General features: G+C 39.9%; 1 protein-coding gene across 1 annotated transcript in view; it reads left to right on the forward strand.

Moving 5' to 3' along the window:
• Positions 1-25,657, forward strand: part of PAWR (pro-apoptotic WT1 regulator) — a 117,084-nt gene that overhangs the window by 65,564 nt on the left and 25,863 nt on the right. Inside the window, exons 2-3 of the mRNA XM_062203162.1 lie at positions 4,451-4,582; positions 17,938-17,972. Of these exons, the coding sequence (XP_062059146.1) occupies positions 4,451-4,582; positions 17,938-17,972 (167 nt within the window). The remainder of the gene's footprint in view (positions 1-4,450; positions 4,583-17,937; positions 17,973-25,657) is intronic.

Here is a 25,657-nt window from a genome sequence, read left to right on the forward strand (position 1 = left end):
TACACAGAGAGGAGAGGCGGGGTGGGGGGTGGGGGTCTTCCATCCGCTGGCTCACTCCCCAGTTGGCTGCAACGGCCAGATTGGCACCGATCCAAAGCCAGGAGCTTCTTCCGGGTCTCCACGCTGGTTCAGGAGCCCAAGGACTTGGGCCGTCTTGTACTGCTTTCCCAGGCCTTAGCAGAGAGCTGGTTCGGAAAAGGAGCAGCTGGGACTAGAACCAGCACCCATATGGGATGCCAGCGCTTCAGGCCAGGGCATTAACCCACTGCGCCACAGTGCTGGCCCCATCTCCACAAGTTTTTTTGAGAATTCTATGAAATGCTAGATAGCAGTGCCACACAGAGTCCTACAGCTAGAAAATGCTGAATTAATAATGGACACTGTTATTAATATAACTGTTAGATCTGGAATTTGAATATAGATCTCCAATTCCAGAATCTGAGTTCTTACCTTGTAGTTTTATGACCTAACACATGTTTACAGATTATTATTTAAAAAGCAAAGAAAAGTTAATCTAACGTATCATTTTCCCTACCATTCATACGTACTTTTTCACTTTACATTAATTTAAGCATGTCCCTACATTTTTCCTTCCTTTTCTTCTTCTTCTTTTTTTTTTTTTTTTTTTTTTTTTTTGATTTATTTATTTGAAAGGCAGAGTTAGAGAGAGAGACAGACAGACAGACAGACTTACTGGCCTTATATCCGCTGGTTCACTCACAAAAGGACCTCAACTGCCAGAACTGGGCCCATCTGAAGCCTGGAACCACATGGGCGCGGGGGCCCAAGGACTTTGGCCATCTTCTGTTACTTTCCCAGGTGCATTATCAGGGAGCTAGATAGGAACTAGAGTAGCTGGAATTTGAATCTGTGGTGCTTATGTGGGAGGTAGGCAACACCTTAACCCACTGCACCAGTGCCCACCCTCCCAACCCCTCCTCATTCTATTTTCAAGAGACAGAATATTATGTTATTTAGAATAAAATACTTAGTTCTGGTTATTTAGTCAAACCATAGTTAAATTTTATTGCTGTTTTAAAGAACTTTATTATGGGAACTTCAATCATATACAGAAGTCAAGAGAATGAGGATGGTAGGAAGTCTTCTACATCCTTGTTATTCAGCTCCAAAAGTTGTCCCTTCATGGACAGTTTTATTTGTACCTCCACAAGCTACCCATTCTACCTCTGGAGTTATTTTGAAACAAATCCCAGATAGTATATTATTTCAATTTTAAATACTTCAGTGAAAATCTCTTTTTTAAAAAAGGATATTTTTCTTTAAATCAAAATCATTGTCATACTTGAAAAAGCTTTAAAATATAGTTTTTTTTAATCTCATCATATATTTATTCATTGTTCAAACCATCTGTTTTAGTTTCCTTAAATGACCCAAATGAGGTCAGTGGGTTGTTAGTGGTTCATATGTCCTTTGAGTTTGAGATTTATAGGACTCTTTTCCTTTTCTTCTAATTATTGCAATTTATTAGAGAAAATGGACCATTTATCTTTTATAGCAGTGGTCAGCAGAGGCTTGTTTTTGTGTAATGGAGAGCCAAAATTGGTTTTTACATTTTTAAAGAATTGTTTAAAAAAAGAAAACAATCCTTATATGGCCCCCAAAGTCTAATACTTGCTTTTTTATCTTTTATAGTTTTCTGACCCATGTTTTGAGTTTCCCACAATCTGAATTTTCATGATTACATCTGCATGGTGTTGTGTAATATGTTCTTCTCTCCTATTTCCTGTCATTAAAACTTGAACTTAGAAGCCTGATCAGATTCTGGTTCAGTATTTCATTTCATTTTGTTCATTACCTCCCTTTCGTTTCTTTTTGTAGATCAAATTTTTAAGGTAATTTACACAAAATAACATCCTAACAGTGCAATGTGATGATTTGACAGATTTTTACAGATAGGTACCCACCTGCAAATCAGGTTATAGTGCATTCCCATAGTCCTCCTACCCTTGTCTAGGCAGCCCTTCCTCTCACACTTAGCTCCTGGCAATCAGTGGTCTGCTTTCCCTCACTTTTGTTTTTTAAGATTTATTATATTTATTTGAAAGAGTTACAGAAAGAGGTGGAGACAGAGAGGTCTTCCATCTGCTGGTTCACTCCCCAGATGGCCCCAACAGCCAGAGCTGCGCCGATCCGAAGCCAGGAGCTTCTTCCAGGTCTCCCACATGGGTGCAGGGGCCCACCCACTTGGACCATCTTCTGCTGCTTTTCCCAGGCCACAGCAGAGAGTTGGACTGGAAGAGGAGCAGCCGGGACTAGAACCGGCGCCCATATGGGATGCTGGTGCTTCGGGACAGAGCATTAACTCACTGCGCCACAGCGCTGGCCCCTTCCCTCACTTTGGTTTGGCTTTTTTCAAGAATTTTATGGGAACAGAATTATATAATATATAGTTTCCATTTTCTGCTACCTTTCACTTAGCATAATGTTTTTGAGATTTGTTCCTTTTGGTTGCTGAGTAGTATTCTACTCCATATTGGATATACTACTATTTGTTTATCCATGTACAAATTGATGGGCAGCTTTCCCCCAGTGTTTAGCCATTATGGAAAAAGCTGGATTTGTCTAGAAGAGAATATTATAAATTTGGAGTAAACATGTTTAATTTCCCTTGGTAAGTGACTAGGAGTGGAATTCTTGAGTTACATGATAAGCATATATTTAGTGTACAAGACTCTGCCAGACTATTCCTACTGGCTTTACAGTGAGCATTTCTCACCAGTAATCATCACCAACATTTGATATTGTTAGTCTTTTAAAATGTGAGTCATTCTGGTGTATGTGTAGTGATAAATTAGTCATTTCTCAAATGACTTAGGAGGCTGCACTTCTTTTTATTTATTTCTTTACCATCTCGAGATATTTGTTGAAGTGTGTGTCCAGGTTTTTAGTCATTTCAGTTGTGTTATTTGTTTTCTTCTTATTGGATTCTAAGAGTTTATTATAGTATTCTGGATAGAAATCCATTTTTAGGTGTATTTTTTACAAATATTTTCTCCTAGCCTGGCTTATCTTTTCTTAAGAATGTCTTTTCAAGAGCAAAAGTTCCTTGAAGGTCACTTCAGTTTCTTTGTTTTTGTTTTTAGAAGTATTTTAGTTTATATGTTTAGATCTTTGGTACTTTTTGAGATAATTTTTGGGTTGGTGTGAGGTAAAAGATTGAAGTTAACTTTTCCTTTTTGGAGGAGGGTAATATGAATACTCATTTAAAGACATCATTTGTTTATAAGATCATCCTTTCCCAGTGGCATTTTGCTGACACCTTTGTGGAAAATTGATAAGCTGTGTGTTAGAGGTTTGTTTGTGCTCTAGTTCATTCCTGTGCTCTGTGTGACTGTCTTTATGTCAGTACACACTGTCTTGATTACTGCAGTTTCATAATCCATGTTCAAATCAAGTAGCATAAATTCATGAATTTGGTTCTTCTTTGAAAGTTTATTTTTGTACCAGTTTAGAACATCTTTACTTCTATATAAATTTTAGAATCAGTTTCTTAGGTTTTTCCTAAAAATTCAGTTAGGATTTGGATTGGGATTAATTTGAGGAGAAATTGGCACCTTGACAACAGAAGATTTTCTGATCCATTAAAGTGTATTTTTCTACTTTTTAGGTCTTTTAAGTTTTTCTTATCAGTTTTTTGTAGTTTTTAGTATAAAAAGTGTGGCATATTTTATGTTAATTTTGCCTGTAAGTATTTTAAATGGTGTATTCCCTTCGGTTTCACTTTTCATGTTGTCAGTATATAAAAATGTAATCAGTTTTTGTTTGATTTTTATCCTGTGATCTTGCACAATGTCGATTTTAGTAGATTTTTTTTTAAGTTTTAAGGATTTTATTCAGTGAGAGAAATGTGCAGGTGAGTAAGTGAGTGGTAGCTAGAGCCTAGAGAATAGATATGTTGTCAGGGATGTGAATGTGGAGGTATGGGCTTTACAAACCTCATTTGAGGGGCTGGCACTGTAGCGCAGTGGGTTAATGCCCTGACCTGAAGTGCTGGCATCCCATATGGGCACCAGTTCGAGACCCAGCTGCTCCACTTCTGATCCGGCTCTCTGCTATGGCCTGGGAAAGTAGTGGAGGATGGCTCAAGTTCTTGGGCCACGACACCCTCGTAGGAGAGCTGGAGGAAACTCCTGGCTCCTGGCTTCGGATTGGTGCAGTTCTAGCTGTTGTGGCCAGTTGGGGAATGAACCATCTTTCTCTCTCTTTCTCTCTCTCTGCCTCTCCTCTCTGTGTAACTCTGACTTTCAAACAAATAAATAAATCTTTTAAAAAAAACTCTCATTTGATTTATAGGAATTAAATTATTTAGCATGTAATAAATATTCCTGAAAGGACACTTGTTGTTGTGTAAACTAGTTTCTGAATGTGCCGATTGAAACATCCCATTAATTATATGTGAAAATAAAACAGAAACCGTTGTTTCTTCCAGTGCTTAGATGAGTATGAAGACGATGAAGCAGGACAGAAGGAGCGGAGACGAGAAGATGCAATCACACAACAGAACACAATGCAGAATGAAGCTGTAAGCTTAGGAGACCCAGGCAGTTCCTATCTGCCACAGGTGAGTAAAGGTACCCGGAAGTCACTAGCTGTTTTAATGACAATTTGTAAGATACTGTTAATAATTTTTCCAGTCTCATTTTGGTGGCTTCAACTACTTTTAAGTAATTCTGATAGATTTAACCACTGATTTTTTTCCCTTATATCCAAATATTTTTTTACTTAAGCCATGTTTAGCCCTTGCTTTCTGACCAGTGAATATTTGCTGACTGTGTAAGAGGTTTAAGCAGTGTCAACTGTAAAAATACCCAAGAAAAGTAGTTATCTCCTTGCTCATAAAACAAGTAGGAATTAGTACGTTGAAATGAGCAGTCAGTTCTGCTCTACTCTGATACTTGAATTAGAATTATATAGCAGGAGCCAGTACTATGGCGCAGTGGGTTAACGCCCTGGCCTGAAGTGCCAGCATCCCATATGGGCACCGGTTCTAGTCCCGGCTGCTCCACTTCCACTTCCAATCCAGCTCTCTGCTATGGCCTGGGATAGCAGTGGAAGATGGCCCAAGTCCTTGGGCCCCTGCACCCACGTGGGAGACCTGGAAGAAGCTCCTGTCTCCTTTCTTCAGATCAGTGCAGCTCTGGCCGTTGCAGCCATCTGGTGAGTGAACCAGCAGATGGAAGACCTCTCTAGCTCTCTCTCTGCTTCTCCTCTCTCTGTGTAACTCTGATTTTCTTTTTTCTTTCTTTTTTTTTTTTAATGTATTTATTTATTTATTTTTTGACAGGCGGCGTGGACAGTGAGAGAGAGAGAGACAGAGAGAAAGGTCTTCTTTTTGCCGTTGGTTCAACTTCCAATGCCCACCATGGCTGGCGCTCTGCGGCCGGTGCACCGCGCTGATCCGATGGCAGGAACCAGGTGCTTCTCCTGGTCTCCCATGGGGTGCAGGGCCCAAGCACTTGGGCCATCCTCCATTGCACTCCCGGGCCACAGCAGAGAGCTGGCCTGGAAGAGGGGCAACCGGGACAGACTCCGGCACCCCAGCCGGGACTAGAACCCAGTGTGCTGGCACCACTAGGCGGAGGATTAGCCTGTTGAGCCACGGCACCAGCCCTGATTTTGAAATAAATAAATAAATCTTAAAAAAAAAAAAAAAGAATTATATAGCAAATGAAAAGTTGAACAGTTTCTCAAAGTCAAAAGTTTAAACATAATAATAAAACATGCTGTTTAGTATTGTGAATTTCCAGAAACATCTAAATTTCTGTGTAATTGTAAAGTACTTTTAAAAATGAAATTGGACTCAATTTCAAATTTGCTGTTATTTTGGGCAATTGTGGTACAGAAAATTGGGAGCTTATGTTATAAGGTTGCTTCACTATAAAACAAATCACTCTACAGAATTATTTTATATCAGCTGTAATTTAGGAATATTCTTATAATCTTGTCATTATTTTTGTGGCATTTTGAGATCTTAAGGGTACTCTGTGCTTTTTCAGACTTCTAGTCTTGACTTTGTAAGTGCATTTTATTATGGTATCACTTTAAAAGAACTTTGAGGTCAGTCTATATATCTCCTCTATCTTACTGATGAAAAGATAAAATATAAACCTACCTATTAATTTGCAAGGTTATGAAGGCATTTCTCAGAGAGGGGCAAATAGTTTGAAGGATTAGGAAGTGCCAAACTGTTTTCTCTTCTGTTCCCAGAGGCAACAAGAGAAAATCACTGCCACTGTGCATGATAGCCATTACTGTTGTAGGAAAGGTAGTGCCCTCTTGTAACTGGGTACAAGCTAACAGCCAGCATTTCTCTCAGTATCCTTGTGACTATTCATAATCTAACATATCTTTCTGCCCTTTAGCTAACAAAGTTGAAATTCAATCTTGGCAAATTCCAGCAAATATTTACTACAAGATGAATGCTTAGTTTTTTGAGATAGAAACAATATAGCATTTGGGTCCAGCATCTATACTACCTGATCTCACATCTTGGTTCTGCCACTTATTCTGCCATACTCAAATAGTGGCATGCTCATACAACCTGTGATTTTTTTTAAAAAGATTTATTTATTTATTTATTTGAAAATCAAAGTTACAGAGAGGCAGAGAGTTAGAGAGAGAGAGATCTTTTTATTTATTTATTTGAAAGAAGAGTTACAGAGAGAGGTAGAGACAGAGAGAGAGGTCTTCCATCCGCTGGTTCACTCCCCAGTTGGCTGCAACGGCCAGAGCTACGCTGAACCGAAGCCAGGAGACAGGAGCTTCTTCCAGGTCTCCCACGCGGGTGCAGGGGCCCAAGGACTTGGGCCATCTTCTACTGCTTTCCCAAGCCATGGCAGAGAGCTGGATTGGAAGTGGAGCAGCTGGGACTAGAACCGGTGCCCATATGGGATGCAGGCACTTCAGGCCAGGGCGTTAACCCCCGCACCACAGCGCTGGGCCCGAGAGAGAGAAAGAGAGAGAGAGAGAGAGAGAATCTTCCATCCACTGGTTCACTCCCTAAATGGTGCCAACAGCCAGAGCTGGGCTGATCTGAAGCCAGGAGCTTCTTCTGGGTCTCCCACCCAGGTGCAAGGGCACCAGCACTTGGACATCTTCTACTGCTTTCCCAGGCTATAGCAGAGAGCTGGATTGGAAGTGGAGCAGCCAGGACTCGAACTGGTGTCAATATGGGATGCTGGCACTGCAGGTGTCACCTTTAACTGCTATGCCACAGCGCCAGCCCCAGATGGCTGGAATGGCTGAAGCTGCACCGATCCAAAGCCAAGAGTCAGGAACTTCCTCTGGGTCTTACCATGCAGGTGCAGGGGCCCAAGGAGTTGGGCCATCTTCTGCTTTCCCGGCCATAGTAGAGAGCTGGATCAGAAGTAGAGCAGCCGGGACTTGAACCAGAGCCCATATGGAATGCCAGCACTGCAGGCGGCGGCCTCATCCACTACACCACAGTGCCAGCCTCCAGACAGTGACTTTTAAAGAGCTTAGTTGTTGCTGGAGAAGGAGGTCCCTACTCACTCACAATCTAATATTGTTCCCAAATATACTTGTTTTGTTTTTTTTTTTTTTTTAAAGATTTGTTTTATTTATTTAAAAGAGTTACAGAAAGAGGTAGAGACAGAGAGAGAGGTCTTCCATCTGCTGGTTCACTCCCCAGATGGCTGCAATGGCTGAAGCTGTGCCAATCCGAAGCCAGAAGCGAAGAGTTTCTTCTGGGTCTCCCACATGGGTGCAGGGGCCCAAGCACTTGGGCCATCTTCTGCTGCTTTCCCGGGCCACAGCAGAGAGCTGGGTTAGAAGTGGAGCAGCTGGTACTAGAACTGTTGCCCATATGGGATGCTGGCACTTCAGGCCAGGGCTTTAACCCACTGCACCACAGCACCCCCACCTCAATATACTTGTAAGCACAGATAAAGAACTCTGAACTCAGCTGATATGGAATCTCTGAAGACCTTTCTAATTTGTCTTCTTTCTTTCAGCTTTTGCAGTCTCTTCCCAGTCATAATCTTCCTTTCTTTCACTTTTGTTTGTCTTACTAGTAATTGGTCACCCATTGCTTACCTTGACTTTGTCTGTTTAGCTAGGCTATTTGTGTGGGATGAGAGTAGGGTTAATGCTCTCTCATGGATGTCTCAAATTGTCTCATTAAAATTGAAGTGGGAACAAGAACTGCTCTATCTGTGTAGTTGATCTCAGAGTTACTACTTAAACTAGCACATTCTGTTATATGTATCAGATAAATACTTGTTTACACTTCCAACTTCAGAAGTAATAGTGAATGTTGGTATTGTGAAAATTTTTTTTGAAAGATTGCTTTTTTAGCTTTGTTAATGAATTGAACCATTCAGGAAACAGATCTTTAAAGATGAAGAAAAGTAAGGGCAGACATTGACTTTGCGGTTAAGATGGCAGTATTCCATATCTCAGAGAGACGGAGAGATCTTCCGTCAACTGGTTCTGTCCCCAAATGACTGCAACAGTCATCTGCTCATTTGTCAAAAGCACCAATCCCTGAGATGAGCACTAGGGACTCCAGCTGGGTCTCCCATGTGGGTGGAAGGGACCCAGGTACTTAGGCCGTTATCGGCTGCTTTCCTAGGTGCATTAGCAGGAAGCTGGGTCAGAAGCAGAGCAGTTAGGACTTGAACCAGCACTCCACTGTGGGATGCTGGTATAGCAAGCACTAACCTAACTGCCTGTGCCACAACAATTGCACCCAGCTCAACTGACCTTTAAGGCTACATACATTCACGTGATAAAAAAGGCAAAAGGCATAAGAGAATATGTGGTAACAAAAAAACTCCTTCAGAGGCCAGCGCTGTGGCTCACTTGGTTAATCCTCCACCTGTGGAGCCAGCATCCCATGTGGGGGCTGGGTTCTAGTCCCGGTTGCTCCTCTTCCAGTCCAGCTCTCTGCTGGAGCCTGGGAGAGCAGTGGAGGATGGTCCAAGTGCTTGGGCCCTGTCACACATGTGAGAGACCTGAATGGAGTTCAGGGCTCCTGGCTTCAGCGTGGCCCAGCCTTGGCCATTGCAGCCACCTGGGAAGTGAACCATTGAATGGAAGATCTCTGTCTCTCCCTCTTTCTATCTCTCCCTCTGTCACTGTGCGTTTCAAATAAATAATTAAACAAGTAAATATGTCTGTATAAGAGGACTATAAAAATTTCTTGGGAAATGAAATATAAAAAGTAAAAGTGAAAAAACATGTTATTTTTTAAACTTTATCAAATTCAAGATACTTTCCTAAGCAATGATATCAGTTATGTAGTCCTTCTCTAAAGAAGTGAGTGTTCCAGGGCCGGCGCCATGGCTTAACAGCCTGATCCTCCACCTTGCGGCGCCGGCAAACCGGGTTCTAGTCCCGGTCGGGGTGCCGGATTCCATCCCGGTTGCCCCTCTTCCAGGCCAGCTCTCTGCTGTGGCCCAGGAAGGCAGTGGAGGATGGCCCAAGTCTTTGGGCCCTGCACCCGCATGGGAGACCAGGAGAAGCACCTGGCTCCTGGCTTCGGATCAGCGAGATGCGCCGGCCGCGGCGGCCATTAGAGGGTGAACCAACGGCGAAAAGGAAGACCTTTCTCTCTGTCTCTCTCTCTCTCACTATCCACTCTGCCTGTCAAAAAAAAAAAAAAAAGAAGTGAGTGTTCCAGGAGTTTAACCACGTCAGTGCAGTCCTTTTTACATTATTAACATAAGGAAAATGGGTCCCCTTTAAAATGTTTTTTAATATTTAGGAAGCAGAATTCAGATGGAACCAAATAATTATATTAAGGCAGATGCTTCATTATTTTCCCTTGGCCCTCTCAAAAAATTGCACTTGTTTAATGAGGAGGAGCATTGTTGTGGTAGAGAAATACTCTGGTGGAACTTTCCCAGGCATTTTGCTGCTAAAACTTTAGCTAACTTTCTCAAAACACTCTCAGAATAAGCAGATGCTAATTAACAGTTCTGTGTCCCTCCAGAAAGTCAAGAAGCAAAATGCCTTAAGCATTCCAAGTTGCCATGACCTTTGCTCTTGACTGGTCTGCCTTTGCTTTTGCTCAACCACTTCTTGGTAGCCATTGCTTTGTGCTTTGTCTTCAGGGTTGTACTAGGAAAGCCATGTTCATCTTCTGTTAAAAATCCTAGAAGAAATGGTTTAGGCTCTTGATCCTTCTTGTTTGAAATTTCCATTGCAAGCTCCACTCCTGTTTGCAGCTGATCTGAGCACAGCAGTTTTGGTATTCATCAAACAGAAAGTTTGCTCCACTTTACTTCTGCAGTTAGAACTCTGTTAAGATGAACCTGTTGAGAAGTCTGTGGTACTGGGTGTTGTTTGTTGTGTTAATCATTGTTTCCCTTCAATTAGGACATGAGCAGGATTGATTTATTTCCTTGCAGAATGATGTTGCTATTTAGGTGATTCAGGCTTCATCTTCAGTATGATCTTGCCCCTTCTTGAATCTAGTTGTCATTTGTGAACTGCTGGTTTAAGTTTATTTTGGTGCAGAAAAATTTCAAATGTGTGCATAGCTTTTTTATAAAACACATTTTTTCATGAACTCTTTGAAGAACCCTTGCCTATCTTTTATGCACTTCCACTAAAATAATTTTTAAGATTTATTTTATTTATTTGAAAGAATTAGAGAGAGAGAGAGAGAGAGAGAGAGAAGTCCTCCATCTTCTGGTTCACTCCCCAAATAAAATAATTTAAAAAAATTTTTGTTGTTACTTAAGAATCAGAAAGTGAGTGAAAGTGAGCACTTCCTCCTGCTGCCTCACTCCCTACGTGGTGGAGGTGGGAGGAGGTGCCTAAGATGGGAGGGAGCTGAGAACTCAGTCCAGGTCTTCCCCATAGGAACCACAACTACTTGAGCCAACACTGCTGTCTTCCATGGTCTGCATTAACAGGAAATTGGAGTTAGGAGTTGGAGCCCAGAATTGAACCCAGGTGCTCCCTTCTGAGATATGTCATAACTGGCAACTTAGCGAGTGCCTAATCCATACTTAAACAATTGTAAGCATTTTTTTTAAGATTAATTTATTTATTTTCAAGGCAGGAGTTGGGGACAGAGAGATAGAGATCTTCCATCCACTGGTTCACTTGCCAAATACCCACAACCAGGGCTGGTCCAGGCTGAAGCCAGGAGCCTTCTGAGTTTTCCCCTGTGATTGGCAGGGACCCAAGTATTTGGGCCATCCTCTGCTGTTGTCCCAGGCTCATTAGCTGGGAGCTAGAATGGATGCAGAGCAGCTGGGATTCAAACCAGTGTTCCAATATGGAAGCTAGTGTTGCAGGTGGTGGCTTATCTCACTGTTCTGCAATGCCATCCTCTAAGCATGCTGTTTTGCAACTTGTCACTTTTCATTTAATATAATGAGTAGACTTTTGCAATAATGCATAAAGCACTATTATTTTCTTACAACTGCACAATGTTCCATTGTTTAGATATACTATCTTTTTTTTAAAGATTCTATTTATATACTTCAAAGTCAGAGTTATAGAGAGGCAGAGGCAGAGAGAGAGAGAGAAAGAAAAAGGTATCTTCCATACGCTGTTTCGCTCCCCAGATGGCCTCAACAGCCAGAGCTGAGCTGATCTGGATCCAGGAGCCAGGAGCTTCCTCCAGGTCTCCCACATGGATGCAAGGGCCCAAGGACTTGGGCCATCTTGTACTGCTTTCCCAGGCCATAGCAGAGAGCTGGACGGAAGTGGAGCAGCCAGGACTTGACCAGCACCCGTATGGGATGCTGTACTGCAGGTAGCAGCTTTACCTGCTATGCTACAGCACCGGCCCCATATACTATCATTTTTGTAATTCTTCTTAATGATTACTTGGATTATTTATACTCTTGCTCTTAAAAAAAAGTAGTGATAAAAAATGGATATGCTATTTTGCATACGTGTATGTAAATCTGTGGATTAAAATCCTAGCATTGGAATTGCTTAGTGAAAAACTGCATTTTTGATTTTGATAATGTTTCTATATTGTTTTAGCATAAGTGTTTTCCATTTTTCAAAATTCTGCTTATTATTTTCAGTGTCATAGTATTTTAATTTTTAATGTGTTTAATTGTTAATACAAATTTCTCATTAATGGAAATAATCTGTGTTTAGAATTTTACTGTTATAAATAACACTGGAATTAACATCTGTGGAGATTAAACTTTTATGCTTAGAATTATTTTCTTTGGTCTGATTCCCAGAGAAAGTTACTGATTCAAAAAATATGAAATACATTAAGATTTTAAATGTATTGACACATATTGCATAAATTATTTATGCAAAAATTTATATCGGTTTATGTAATCAATGCCATGTTGTCAGAGGGCGTTAGTGAGTTTTATGCACCCATCCTTTTAAAAAAAATATTTGTCTACCTACCTTCCTATATATCTTGAGAGACAGACCAACAAACAGCACCCTCTTTACTGGTTCACCCCCTCAAATGCCCACAACAGCCAGTTACGGGCCAGGCTAAAGCCAGGAGCCCAGAATTCAATCCAGGTTTCCTCTGTGGGTATCAGGGACCCAAATACTTGAGCCATCACCTGCTGCTTACCAAGGTTCATATTAAAAGCAAGCTGAAATTAACAGAGCTGATACTCAGACCCAGATACTCCATTATGGATCCAGGCTTCTTTCTACCTGGCTGTGCCCCTTCTAATAGCTTTAGTACTGAATTTTTCAGTAAAGGAATGGAATGGGAAAGATGAGTTTTTCCTTTTAAAATCTTCATTAATTGATGTTAATTGATAAAGTTCTTTATTTTTCATCTTCTTAGTTAATGTATCAACTATAGGTCTCAGAAATTTTGTTCTGCACTCATCTTCTGCTGTTTAACTTACTAAATTACACATGAATATAAATATTTCAAGTTAGTCCTGAGGATGTGTGAACATGTTATGCCATAATTTTACTGAGCACTGTGACTTTTTTGCTAATTAGTTTATTTAATAACTTTGATATTCTTTTGCTGTATGCTTTTGGGCTTGTATTTGTCAGATCTTATTTCACATGTGTTTTTATATTTGTTTATCCAAGTTCTAATCTGCCACTGCACCTGTAAAGGTAGTGTTTATGGGATTTCCTTGTTGACCATTCTAAACTTAAATGAAGCAGAATGCTTTATTTAAATGTACATTAAACAGTTTGTGCTGTGCCAACATTCTGTCAGCTCTACACAGGTTTTTTCCTTCCTTTTAGTAATATAATTAAGGAAAAGTATATTTGTGATAAGGTATTTTAAAGTTGTAATTTTATCAACTGCAACAAGCTGTGTAGACTATCCTGTGTAAAACCTATGTATTTTAAGTGCCTGTTTGCTTTTTAAAAACTAACAGATTGTAAAAATATATGAAAACTTGTGTGCTGCTGACCTTAAGTCATTTAAAATCATTTGTGTGGAAGCATAAAATTAGTATAATGCCACTCTATTTCATTGTTGGTAAAATGCTCCCCCCCCCATTTCACATTTATGTGTGAAAATTTCTTCTCTACATCTTTGTTATCTCAGTATTAGATATTTTGGAAAATGTTTATTTCAGGCCTGAGAAATAGTATTTTTTGCCACATTCGTATCATTTCAGTTGATACATCAGTAACCAACAAATCAGTAAATGTCTAGGGCTGTTGTGGTTTAGCAATTCTGCTTACTCCATTTCAGTAAGAGGTCTGTGCAATCATGTAAATTTCGCATGTTCTGAAATATTTGTGTATATCAAAATGAGGGCAATGTGATGTTTACAGTGTTTTGCAGATTCTAGTATTATTATCATTTTTTGTCATGCATATTTAGACACCATTTGAGGTTTTTTTTTTTTTTTTAAGATTTATTTATTTTTACTTGAAAGAGTTGCACAGAGAGAGAGAGAGAGAGAGAGAGAGAGAGAGAGGTCTTCTATCCGATGGTTCACTCCCCAAGTTTCCACAACGGCCAGAGCTCTGCCGATCTGAAATCAGGAGCCAGGAGCTTCCTCCAGGTCTCCCACGTGGGTGCTGGAGCCCAAGGACTTGAGCCATCTTCTACTGCTTTCCCAGGTCACAGCAGAGAGCTGGACAGGAAGTGGAGCAGCCAGGTCTCGAACCGGCACCCATATGGGATGCTGGCGCTTATAGGCCAGGGCGTTAACCTGCTGTGCCATAGCGCCGGCCCCGAGGTATATTTCTTGGTTTTAATTTGATGACAAAACCTTTATAAAACATTGGTCATGGTATTATTTGCAGAATTCTAGGGGAAATGGTTCTGTGTGAGACCATTTTCATCCATATTCAATAAAATGTACTTTGAATGGATACATGTAAACTTAGTATTCTGTTTTATCTAAACAGTCATTAATTAAACACTTTATTAAGCTTTCAAAAATAGTGTAAAACTAGATTTTATGAAATATGTTTCTTTGCTGTTACTAGAGATACCATATTCTTATTAGTGGAAGTCTGTTTTACATGTTTGGCACACAAAGTACAGAAGATCCATCTCCTCTCTCATCATTGCAGGGTGCCCCTTTAATGACAGTAAGATAAGAAACTCTTATTGAAGTTTACTTGCTAGGGCTTTGTTACTGTCCCTGATGTAAGAGTAGCTGAAGCCCAGAAAGGGATGAAATTTGTCTTCACATCAGCAGTCAAGGCTTGGCTTCCCAGGGGTAATCCTGCTTAGGGACGCAAGCCCACACACATGCATACGCTGGTTTCCTGTTACCTTGTGGCTGCCTGCAACTGCTTACTTCCCTAGTGATGCTTTTTTCTGTAACTGGAGATTACTAAGGAAGTTAGTTATTTCCCAAAATGTGTTGTCAGTATGTTTTTTGTATATTGTATGCTAGTTGAGCTGGGATTTTTAGGGAGAAAGAAAGGAACCGAAGAGCAGGGGGCATCTCTGTCTGCCAGAAGCCAGTATTTTATTTAGAAAATAAGACGCAGGCATGAAAATTTGAGATAGTTATATTTAGCTAAGTGAGTTAGGCTGTTGTAACAGAAATTTATTGATTTGGAATAATTAAGACAGATTTGTGGGAGGGTTGCAGGTGGGAGGGAAGTTATGGGGGGGAAGCCATTGTAATCCATAAGCTATACTTTGAAAATTTATATCCATTAAATAAAAGTTTAAAAATTAAAAAAAAAATTGTTAAAATTCTGTATCCCACTTGAATTTTTCTGTAACTTTTTTTTTAATTTGAGCCATCAAATTTAAATTAAGCCTATTGTAAATAAATTGTATTAGTTTTGTTTACTTATGTTATTTAACTCCCACATCAAGCAGTAAAATAGGCATTGTTGTTACTGCATTATAGAGGTGAGGAGAAGAAGAGTGATAGAAAATAAACCCACAGTCTCAAAGCCACCAAGTGGCCTGTCTGGATGGAATGACGTAATTATACCTCTTAACCATTTGGTTTGCTGTATTGCTTCCTCATATTGCCATGTCTTTTACAGTATCACACAGGCAGCATTTACTGTTTTACCATTGAACTGCTCATTTTGTAATGAGAGCTTATTGTTTATTTTAACCAGGCCAGAAAATTTTTTTTTAAGATTTATCTATTGTTTGGAGGCAGAGTTAGAGAGAATGAAGAGAGAAAAAGGGGGAGGGAGAGAGAGAGAGAGAGAGAATCTTCCATCTACTGATTCACTCTCCAGGTAGCTGCAAGAAGACTGAGCTAGGCCAAAGCCAGGAACTTCTTCTGGGTGTCCCATGTGGGTGGCCAAGCCCCAAACATTGGGGTCATTTTATACTGCTTTTCCCAGGCATCTTAGCAGGGAGCTGGATTGAAAGTGGAGCACTCAGGACACAAACCAGCATCCATATGGGATGCTGGAGTCACAGGCAGCAGCTTTACCCACTATGCCATAACATTGGCCCCCAGAAATTATTTATTTGTAGTATTTTCTCTTGGAGACTTAATGATTAACTTTTTAAATTGTTTATTTATTTGTTTATTTTTAAATAAATTTTTAAATTATTTATTTAATTGTTTGAACTACAGAATGACAGAGAAGGGAGAAGAGAGAGAAAGAGAGACCTTGTAATGATACACGCCCAAATTACCTGCAACAGCCAGAACTGGACCAGACTGTGGCCAGGACCTGGAAATCCAACCAGGTCTCCCATATTTGTGGCAGGGGCCCAAACATTGGAGCCATCATCTGCTGCCTCCCAGGATGCATTAGCAGGAAACTGGCTCAGCAGCTGAGCAGTTTTGACTGGAACTAGGCACTCTAGTATGGGAGTATTGGCATCCCAAGTGGTGGCTTAACTCTCTGGGCTACAACACCTACCCCAACAATTAGTTTTTTTTAAAAAGTGATTGCACAGTTTTTAAAAAGATTCATCTGATTTAATACTGTTTTTTTAAAGTGAAACTGCAAAAATATTGAGAGGGCTTGGGCCATCAAAATGATGACCTGGTTAGCTATGTGGTAATAATTTTTCTACCCCAATGATTGATGTTAAATTTCATCCTAACTTTTCCTTTGTAGCATAGAACCAGTACAATAAAATACACTTCCTTGCTTTTTATTTTTGCTTGCATTTATGATCTTTAAAAGTTATTAGTCATTAATATAAAAATGCGGCCGGCACTGTGGCATAGCAGGTAAAGCTGCCACCTTCTACTCTGCCCTTCCATGTGGATGCTGGTTTGAGGTCCGGCTCCACCTCCAATCCAGCTCCTTGCTAATGTGACTTGAAAAGCAGTGAAAGATGGCCCAGTGCACCCAAATGGAAGACCCAGAAAAAGCTTCTGTCTCCTGGCTTCAGCCTGGCCCAGCCTTATCCATTGTGGCCATTTGGGGAGTGAACCAGTGGGTGGAAGATCCGTCTCTGTCCCTTTCTTTCTGTCTTCCTTTGTGTAACTCTTTCAAATGAATAAGTAAATCTTTTTTTTTAAAAAGTGAGTATAAAAAAACAAAGGTGGCTGTGTTAAGATTATAATGGTTGTGAGTTTTAATGCCAGTTGACTTTCTAAAAAGATTTAAGCTGATCAGTTGATGAATAATACCCCCCTTGTCCATTTTCTGAGTGTTTTTTTTTTTTTTTTTTTTAAGATTTATTTATAGCCAGCGCCACAGCTCAATAGGCTAATCCTCCGCCTTGTGGTGCCAGCACACCGGGTTCTAGTCCCAGTTGCTTCTCTTCCAGGCCAGCTCTCTGCTATGGCCCGCGAGTGCAGTGGAGGATGGCCCAAGTGCTTGGGCCCTGCACCTGCATGGGAGACCAGGAGAAGCACCTGGCTCCTGGCTTCGGATCAGCGCGGTGCGCCGGCCGCAGCACACCAGCCATGGTGGCCTTTGGAGGGTGAACCAATATCAAAAAGGAAGACCTTTCTCTCTCTCTCTCTCTCTCTCTCTCTCACTGTCCACTCTGCCTGTCCAAAAAAAAAAAAAAAAAAAAAATTATTTATTTGGAAGGCAGAGAGAGAGGTCTTCCTTCTGCTGGTTCAGTCCCCAAATGGCTGCAGTGGCTGGAGCTGTGCCAGTCCAAAGCCAGGAGCCAGGATCTTCTTCTGGGTCTCGCATGTTGGATGCAGGGGCCCAAGGACTTGGACCATCTTCCACTGCTTTCTCAGGCCACAGCAGAGTGCTGGATTGGAAGTGGAGCAGCCAGAACTTTAACCAGTGCCCCTGTGAGATGTGGGTACTTCAGGTGGCAGCTTTACCCGCTATACCACAGCTCTGCCGCCTGTTTTCTGAGTTTTAAAACATTTCTAATTTTAAAAATTATTTTTAAAAAACAATTGATTTGGGATGCAAAATCTGATGTAGAGTCTTGGTTTTGTGGTGTGTGTGTGTGTGTGTTATCAGTAGTGTGTATTTATAAAACAATTACAGTTGCTCTAAATTCTTTCAAAGTAGGTATTCTCTGCCAGCTGTTTTATATAATCAGTAATTGCATGCTTACACATACCTTCAAACTGATTTGTCATTATTTTTACTTTACAGGAACCATCTAGAACAGTTTCAGGCAGATACAAAAGGTAAGAATCTTTACATTCTGACTTACAGCATATTGCAGATATGAGTGTAATGTCTGGTTGATCGCAGCTTATCTGGAACTGTTTATATCAGCTTTTTGAAAAGTAAAAGTCTCAATATTGTGCCCTTAAAAAGAAAGCATGTTGTAGGTAGGAGTGTAATGTCTGTCTGACCCTGGCTTATTCTGACATACCCTGCAGTCTTTGAAATCTGCCCAGGTCATAAATTTACATGAGTTCAATGAACTTTCCAAAGTACAAAATGTAGAACTGCTTTTCCTCATGCATATAAAACATTGAAAGTACATGTAGACCACCTGTATTAGTCAGCTCAGGTTGCCATAAGAAAATATCATCGATGGGATGTCTTAAACAACAGACACTTATTTTCTTACATTCTGGAGACTGAAAATCCAGGGCCATGGAGCCACCCTAGTCATCGGGTTCTAGAGAGGGCTCTCCCTGGCTTCGGATGGCCTCCTCTGCACTAAGGTGGAGAGAGGTGGGGACAGGGTGAGCTCTCAGTTGTGGCTTCCTACAAATGAAGTCCTGATCGACCCCTACAACCTGTTCTAAACCTAAGCAGCTCCCCAAAGCTCTATATCCAAATACCATCTAGGGCTTCAAAATAAGAATGTGAGGAATACAAAATTCTTTTCATTGCATTCCCTCTACCTACCAAGTAAGCTTTCTGCCAGAGAAATATGTAGGTACCTAAAAGGAAAGAATTAAGTTAGTAGAGGTACCTGAGATAGTAACCTCCCTCTTCCTACTTGAGGCCATAGAAATTGTGAATATTATTGGGTGTTTATAATGTTCAAGGTGCTCATTCAGTTCTCAGAGCTATCTTTAAAGTAGATAATAGTGTTTACTTTCATTTTATGGACATCGGAAATGAGGTTAAAGAAGTGGAATGCTTTCTCTGGGGTTACAGACCTAGTCAGCAGCACAATCTGGGTTTGTACTCAGGCAGTCTGACCTTAGAACCCACATGCTTACCAACTACACCAGGCTATCACCAGCAGATTTATACGTAGGAAGTGTTTATTTTCAGTTACTTGGACATTAAAACTTAACATATTTTGGTTATTGTATTCCACTGAAGTAAAATATAATTCATTAATGGGAACTCTAATTTTAATACTGTGTAAGTAAAGTTCAATATTTTATTTTTACCCTGGGAGGTAGAACCTATTAGTATTGCAGGAGGTTCAAGAGGCTGAGAGGGCCAAGTGCAGTCAGCAGCAAATCAGTTGTTCTCAAATCTGGCACACACACACACACAAAAAAAATATATTTCCTGCTACTACTGTTTTTGTTACCATTTTCAAATAATTGTTATTTAGGTATAATGAAACCTGTTCTTTTAACCTTCTAACGTGTGAACATGGTGTGGTAATTTTTGCTTTCCAAAGATAGTTTAAAAATAATCTTTTTTCTCCCACCGGAAATCATTGCCATCTAGCCTTAATGTAGCCTGATTTCAGGCCATGTTCCTAACCAAAAAAAATTTTTTTTTTAATTTGAAGAAAAAAGATAAATTTTATAACTTTCCCAACTTGTCCCAATCATACATGTTGAGTTGTTAAATAATAGACCCTAAAATTATGAATATCACTTTAAGTTATACAAGTTTTATGTATTTCAAGGGTGCACATTTTTATTATAAAATCTTTAAGGACTGGCCTAGCAGCATTGTGGCACAGCTGTTAAGCCACTGCCTGTGATGCTGGCATCACATATCAGAGCACTGATTCGAGTCCCAGCTGCTCCGCTTCCAATTCAGCTCCCTGCTAGTGCACCTGTGAAAGCAGCGGAAGATGGCACAACTACTTGGGCTGCTGCCAGCAACATAGGAAATTCAGATGGAGTTCCAGGCTCCTGGATTCAGCCTAGTATAGCCCTGGTTATGTGGCCATCTGAGGACTGAACCAGCAGGTGATCTTGCTCTGTCTCTTACTCTCTGTTATTCTGCATTTCAAATAAATGTAAGTCTTAACACATACACATACACACACTTTTTAATTTTTTTTTAAAGATTTATTTTATTTATTTGGAACTCAGAGTTACACAGAGAGAGAAGGAGAGGCAGAGAGAGAGAGGGAGAGAGAGATGTCTTCCATCTGTTGGTTCACTCTCCAATTGGCCACAACAGCTGAAACTGTACCCATCCAAAGCTAGGAGCCAGGAGCTTCTTCCAGGACTCCCACATGGGTGCAGGGGCCCAAGGACTTGGGCCATCCTACACTGTTTTCCCAGGCCATAGCAGAGAGCTGGATGGGAAGAGGAACATCTGGGACTCAAACCAGCATCCACATGGGATGCTGGCACTGCAGGCAGCAGCCTTACCTGCTACACCACAGCACTGGTGCAACACTTTTAAGACCATTTTAAAAATGATTTCTTTTGTTTTATTTGAAAGGCACAGTGACAGAGAGAGAGGGAGAAACAGAGAAAGAATATCACCAACATTACAGGTGGTGGCACAACCCACTGTGCCATAACACCAACTCCCAAGACCATTATTTCACTATTTGCATTCTTAGCCTTCTATTTTAGAGTATGTTTTTGTTACTTTTCACCTTTTAAATGTTTAGCCTACGAATAGCATTTTGTGTTATTACAGATAATTTTAAGTTTCAACTTAGTTTTCACTGAATTACAACTGTTTCAGTGCCATCTAAAAATGCAAAAAAAAAAAAAAAAAAAAAAAAAACCACAAACCAAAAAGCTAATACGCAAGAATACAAAAACAAACAAAAATCCTAAAATTTACAAGTAAATTTATCCATTCTTTTATCTACTAGGACAGTCTGTTAGTTTCATGATGTTGTCAGCAAGGTGTAACAATGACTAGAAAATGGATGGTTCTTAGAGTGTTTACTGACTAATGGGAATAGGGAAAACAGAAGTAGGTTAAAAGAAACTTAGTGTCTATGTTAGAAAATACTTTTAGTAAACCAAATAAATTATGGTATATATGTGCAGATGGGAGGAACTTTTAAACAGTCACTATAGAGTTTAAGTATCTAGAAGACTATTTTGTATGTGTGTTCTTCTTTTCTTTAAATAACTATTATTTATATAAACTAAACAAATTTTGGGTGTTTCAGATAAATACATAGATTTAGGAGCATAGTGATTCTTCCCACTTCCCACTCTACCATCACTCCCATGCTCTTACCTTCCCAACTCCTTCCTTTTTTTAATTTTTACAATGACATGCTTTCAGTTTATTTTAGTGACACATTTTCTTTACCCAGTTATTGGTTAATGGACAACTGGGTTGATTCCATATTTTAGCTAATTTTAATTCAGTTGGAATAAACATGGGGGACCAGATAGCTCTTTCATATGCTAATTTCATTTCCCTTGGGTAAATTCCCAGGAGTGGGTCAATGTTCAGATTTCTGAGGGATCTCCATACTGTCTTCCACAGTGGCTGTTCTAGTATACATTTCCACCTACTGTGGATTAGGCAACCATTGTCCCCACATCCTCTTCAGCAGTTATTTGTTTGCTTGTTTATTTGTTTATTTTTATTTTTTTTTTTATTTGACAGGCAGAGTTAGACAGTGAGAGAGAGAGACAGAGAGAAAGGTCTTCCTTCCGTTGGTTCACCCCCCAAATGGCCGCTATGGCCCGCATGCTGCACTGATCCAGAGCCTGGAGCCAGGTGCCTCCTCCTGGTCTCCCATGCGGGTGCAGGGGCCGAAGCACCTGGGCCATCCTCCACTGCACTCCCAGGCCACAGCAGAGAGCTGGACTGGAAGAGGAGCAACCGGGACTAGAACCCAGCACCCATAGGGGATGCTGGCACCACAGGTAGAGGATTAACCAAGTGAGCCACGGCGCCGGCCCCTGTTTGTTTATTTTTAATAGGCATGAAGGATGCTTTGGATTTTGGTTTCTTTTTAAGATTTATTTATTTATTTGAAAGAGTTACACAGAAAGAGGAGAGAGAGAGAGGGGTCTTCCATCTGCTGGTTCACTCCTCAGTTGGCCGTAACGGCCAGAGCTGCACCAATCTGAAGCCAGGATCCAGGAGCTTCCTCGGGGTCTCCCAGGTGGGTGCAGGGGCCCAAGGACTTGGGCCATCTTTTGATTTCCCAGGCCATAGCAGAGAGCTGGATCGAAGTGGAGCAGCTGGGTCTCAAACTGGCACCCATATGGGATGCCGGCGCTTCAGGCCAGGGCATTAACCTGCTGCACCACAGTGCTGGCCCCTATTTTTTTAAATTTCTGTGTGAGAGCCATTCTAACTGGGGAGAGGTGAAACCTCATTGTGGTTGATTTGCATTTCCCTGATGGCTAGTGATCCTGAGCATTTCTTTCATGTGTCTATTGACCGCATGTATTTCTTCCTTTGAAAAGTGACTGTTCATGTCCTTAGACCATTTCTTAACTGGATTGTTTATTTTGTTTTCAAAATTTCTTAAGCTTTTTTAGAGATTCTGAATATTAATTCTTTGTCAATTTCATAGTTTGCAAATATTTTCTCCCATTCTGTTGTTTGCCTCTTCACCTTGTTTAGTGTTTCCTTTGCAATGCAGAAGCTTCTTAGCTTAATGTATTCCCTTTGGTCTATTTTTTGCTTCTAGTGCCTGCGCTTCTAAGGTCTTTCTAAGAAGTCTTTGACTATGCTAATGTCTTGTAGAGTTTCTCCGTTGTTCTCCTCTAGTAATTTGATGGTATCAGTTTGCATATTTAGATCCTTGATCCATTTTGAGTTAATTTTGGTATAAGGTTTAAAGTACTTTTGCATGTGGAGATCCAGTTTTTCCAGCACCATATGTTGAAGAGACTGTCCTTTCTCCAGGGATTGATTTCAGCTCCTTTGTCAAAGGTTATTTGGTGGTTGATGTGTGGATTGATTTCTGGGGATTCTATTCTGTTCCACTGGTCCTCATGTCTATTTCAACATCCTTTTTTCTAAATCTGAGAAGAATGTTGGTGTTGTAATTTGGATCATAGTGAATCTGTAAGTTTGATAGTATTAGTTCTTCCAGTCCACAAACATGGAAGATTTTTCCATTTGTTTTATATCTTCTTCTGTTCCCTTCTTTAATGTTTTGTAATTCTCATTGTAGATATTTTTCACCTCCTTGGTTAACTTTATTCCAAGGTATTTAAATTTTTTTGTAGCTATTGTGAATGGGACCCATCTTAGAAGTTCTTTCTTAGTCATGGCATTGTCTATGTATACAAAAGCTGTTGATTTTTGTGTGTTGGTTTTATATCCTGCAATCTTTACCAAACTCTTATGAGTTCCAGTAGCCCCTTCAGTTGAGTCTTTAGATTCTCCCATGAATCACATCATCTGCAAACAAGGATAGTTTGACTTCCTCCTCCCCAGTTGTATCCCTTTGATTTATTTTTCTTGCCTAATGGCTCTGGCTAAAACTTCCAGTGTTATATTAAATTGTAATGATGAGAGTGGGAATCCTCGTCTGGTTCCAGATCTTAGTGAAAATGCTTTCAACTTTTCACCATTCAATATGATGCTGGCTGTAGGTTTGTCATGTATTGCTTGATGGTGTTCAGGAATGTTCCTTCTGTACCCAATTTGCTTAACATTTTTATCTTGAAAGGATGTTTTATTTTATCAAATCTTTCTCTATCTATTGAGGGATAGTTATATGGTTTTTATTCTTCAGTTTGCTAATGTGATATATCACATTTATTGATTTGCAGATATTGAACCATCTCTGCATGCCAGGGATAAATCCCACTTTTCTGGGTGAATGATGTTTCTGATGTGTTACTGGATTCTATTAGCAGTATTTTCTTGAGGATTTTTGCATCTATGTTCATTGTGGTTGTTGGTTTGTAGTTCTCTTGCTTTGTTGTATCTTTTTCTGGTTTTCAAATTAAGGTGGTGCTGGCCTCATGAAGGGGTTTGGGAGGATTCCCTCCCTTTCAGTTATTTTGAATAATTTGAGAAGAATTAGAATTAGTTCTTTAACCGACTAGAATTCACCAGTGAAGCCATATGATCCTTGGGAGAGTCTTTATTACTGATTCAATCTATGTTGGTTGTTGGTCTTTTCAAGTTTTCTTTGTCTTCATGTCTCAATTTTGGTAGATTGTATGTGTCTAGGGATCTATCCATTTCTTCTAGATTTTCGAATTTGTTGACATATAGCTGTTCGTAGTAATTCCTGATGATTCTTTTTTATTTCTGTGGTACCTGTTACATGTCCTTTTTAATCTTTGATTTTATTGATTTGGGTCTTTTCCCTCCCTTTTTTTTTTTTTTTTTTTGGCTAGGCAAATGATGCATCAATTTCATTTTTTTTTTTAAAAAGACTTCATTTCACTGATCTTTCACTTTTTTGTCTCAATTTTGTTTATTCTCTAATTATTTTTTCCTCTTATTAATTTTGGGTTTGGTTTGTTGTTTTTTAGGTCCTTGAGATGCATTGATAGCTCATTTATTTGATTCCTTTCCAGTTTCTTGATGTAGGCACTAATTGTTATAAAATTCCCTCTTAACACTGCTTTTGCTATATTCCACTAGTTTTAATGTGTTGTATTGTCTTCTTCATTTGTTTCTGTGAACTATTTTTCTTTTTTGATTTCTTTTATGATCCACTGTTAATTCAGTTCCATGTTGTTCAGTCTCATGTGTTTGCATATTTTCTAGAGATTCTTAAGTTGTTAATTTCCAGTTTCATTCCATTGTAGTCAAAATAGACACATGATGTGATTTCAGTTTTTTTGAATTTGCTGAAACTTGCTTTGTGACCTAACATATGGTCAATCTTAGAGAACATTCCATGCACTGATAAAAAGAATGTATATTCAACTATGGGTTGAAATGTTCTGTAGTTAAGTCCATTTGATCCATAGTATATACTAGCGCTGTTGTTTCTTTGTTGATTTTCTGTAGTTGATCAAGTGGGTTATTGAAGTCCCCAGTTACTATTGTATTGGAGTCAAGTGCCCTGCTATTTTGTGCATATGCATCTTCATGTTGAATTGATTGATCCCTTAATCATTGCATAATGCCCTTCTTTGTCTCTTTTAACAGTTTTTGTGTTAAAATCTATTTTGTCTGATACTAAGATGGCTATACCCACTCATTTTTGCTTTCTGTTTACATGAAATATCTTTTTCCATCATAGGCAACAAATAGATTGGTTTTGTTTTTAATCTACTCAAACAGTTTGTATCTTAATGGGAGAATTTAGGCCATTTACATTCAAGGTTATTATTGATAAGAAATGATCTTGACTTACCATTTTCCCATAAATGTTTCTATTCTTTGCTTTGGATTTCCTTTGTACTTTTACTAGGAGAGTTTCTGCCTTCATACTTTTTTTTAAATATTTTATTTACTTACTTGAGAGGTAGAGTTACAGACAGAGAGAGGGAAAGACAGAGAGAAAGGTCTTCCATCTGCTGGTTCACTCCCCAAATGGCTGCAACAGCTGGAGCTGAGCTAATCCAAAGCCAGGAGCCAGGAGCTTCTTCTAGGTCTCTCACATGGGTACAGGGACCAAAGCACTTGGGCCATCTTCTACTGCTTTCCCAGGCCATAGCAGAGAGCTGGATCAGAAGTGGAGCAGCTGGATCTTCAACCAGCGCCCATATGGGATGCCAGCATTACAGATGGCAGCTCTACCCGCTGTACCACAGCATCAGCCCTTGTGTATATGCGCCTAACAATTAAATATTTAATTTTT

Source organism: Lepus europaeus, chromosome 10 (genome assembly GCF_033115175.1).
Source record: "Lepus europaeus isolate LE1 chromosome 10, mLepTim1.pri, whole genome shotgun sequence".
NCBI lineage: Eukaryota > Metazoa > Chordata > Mammalia > Lagomorpha > Leporidae > Lepus > Lepus europaeus.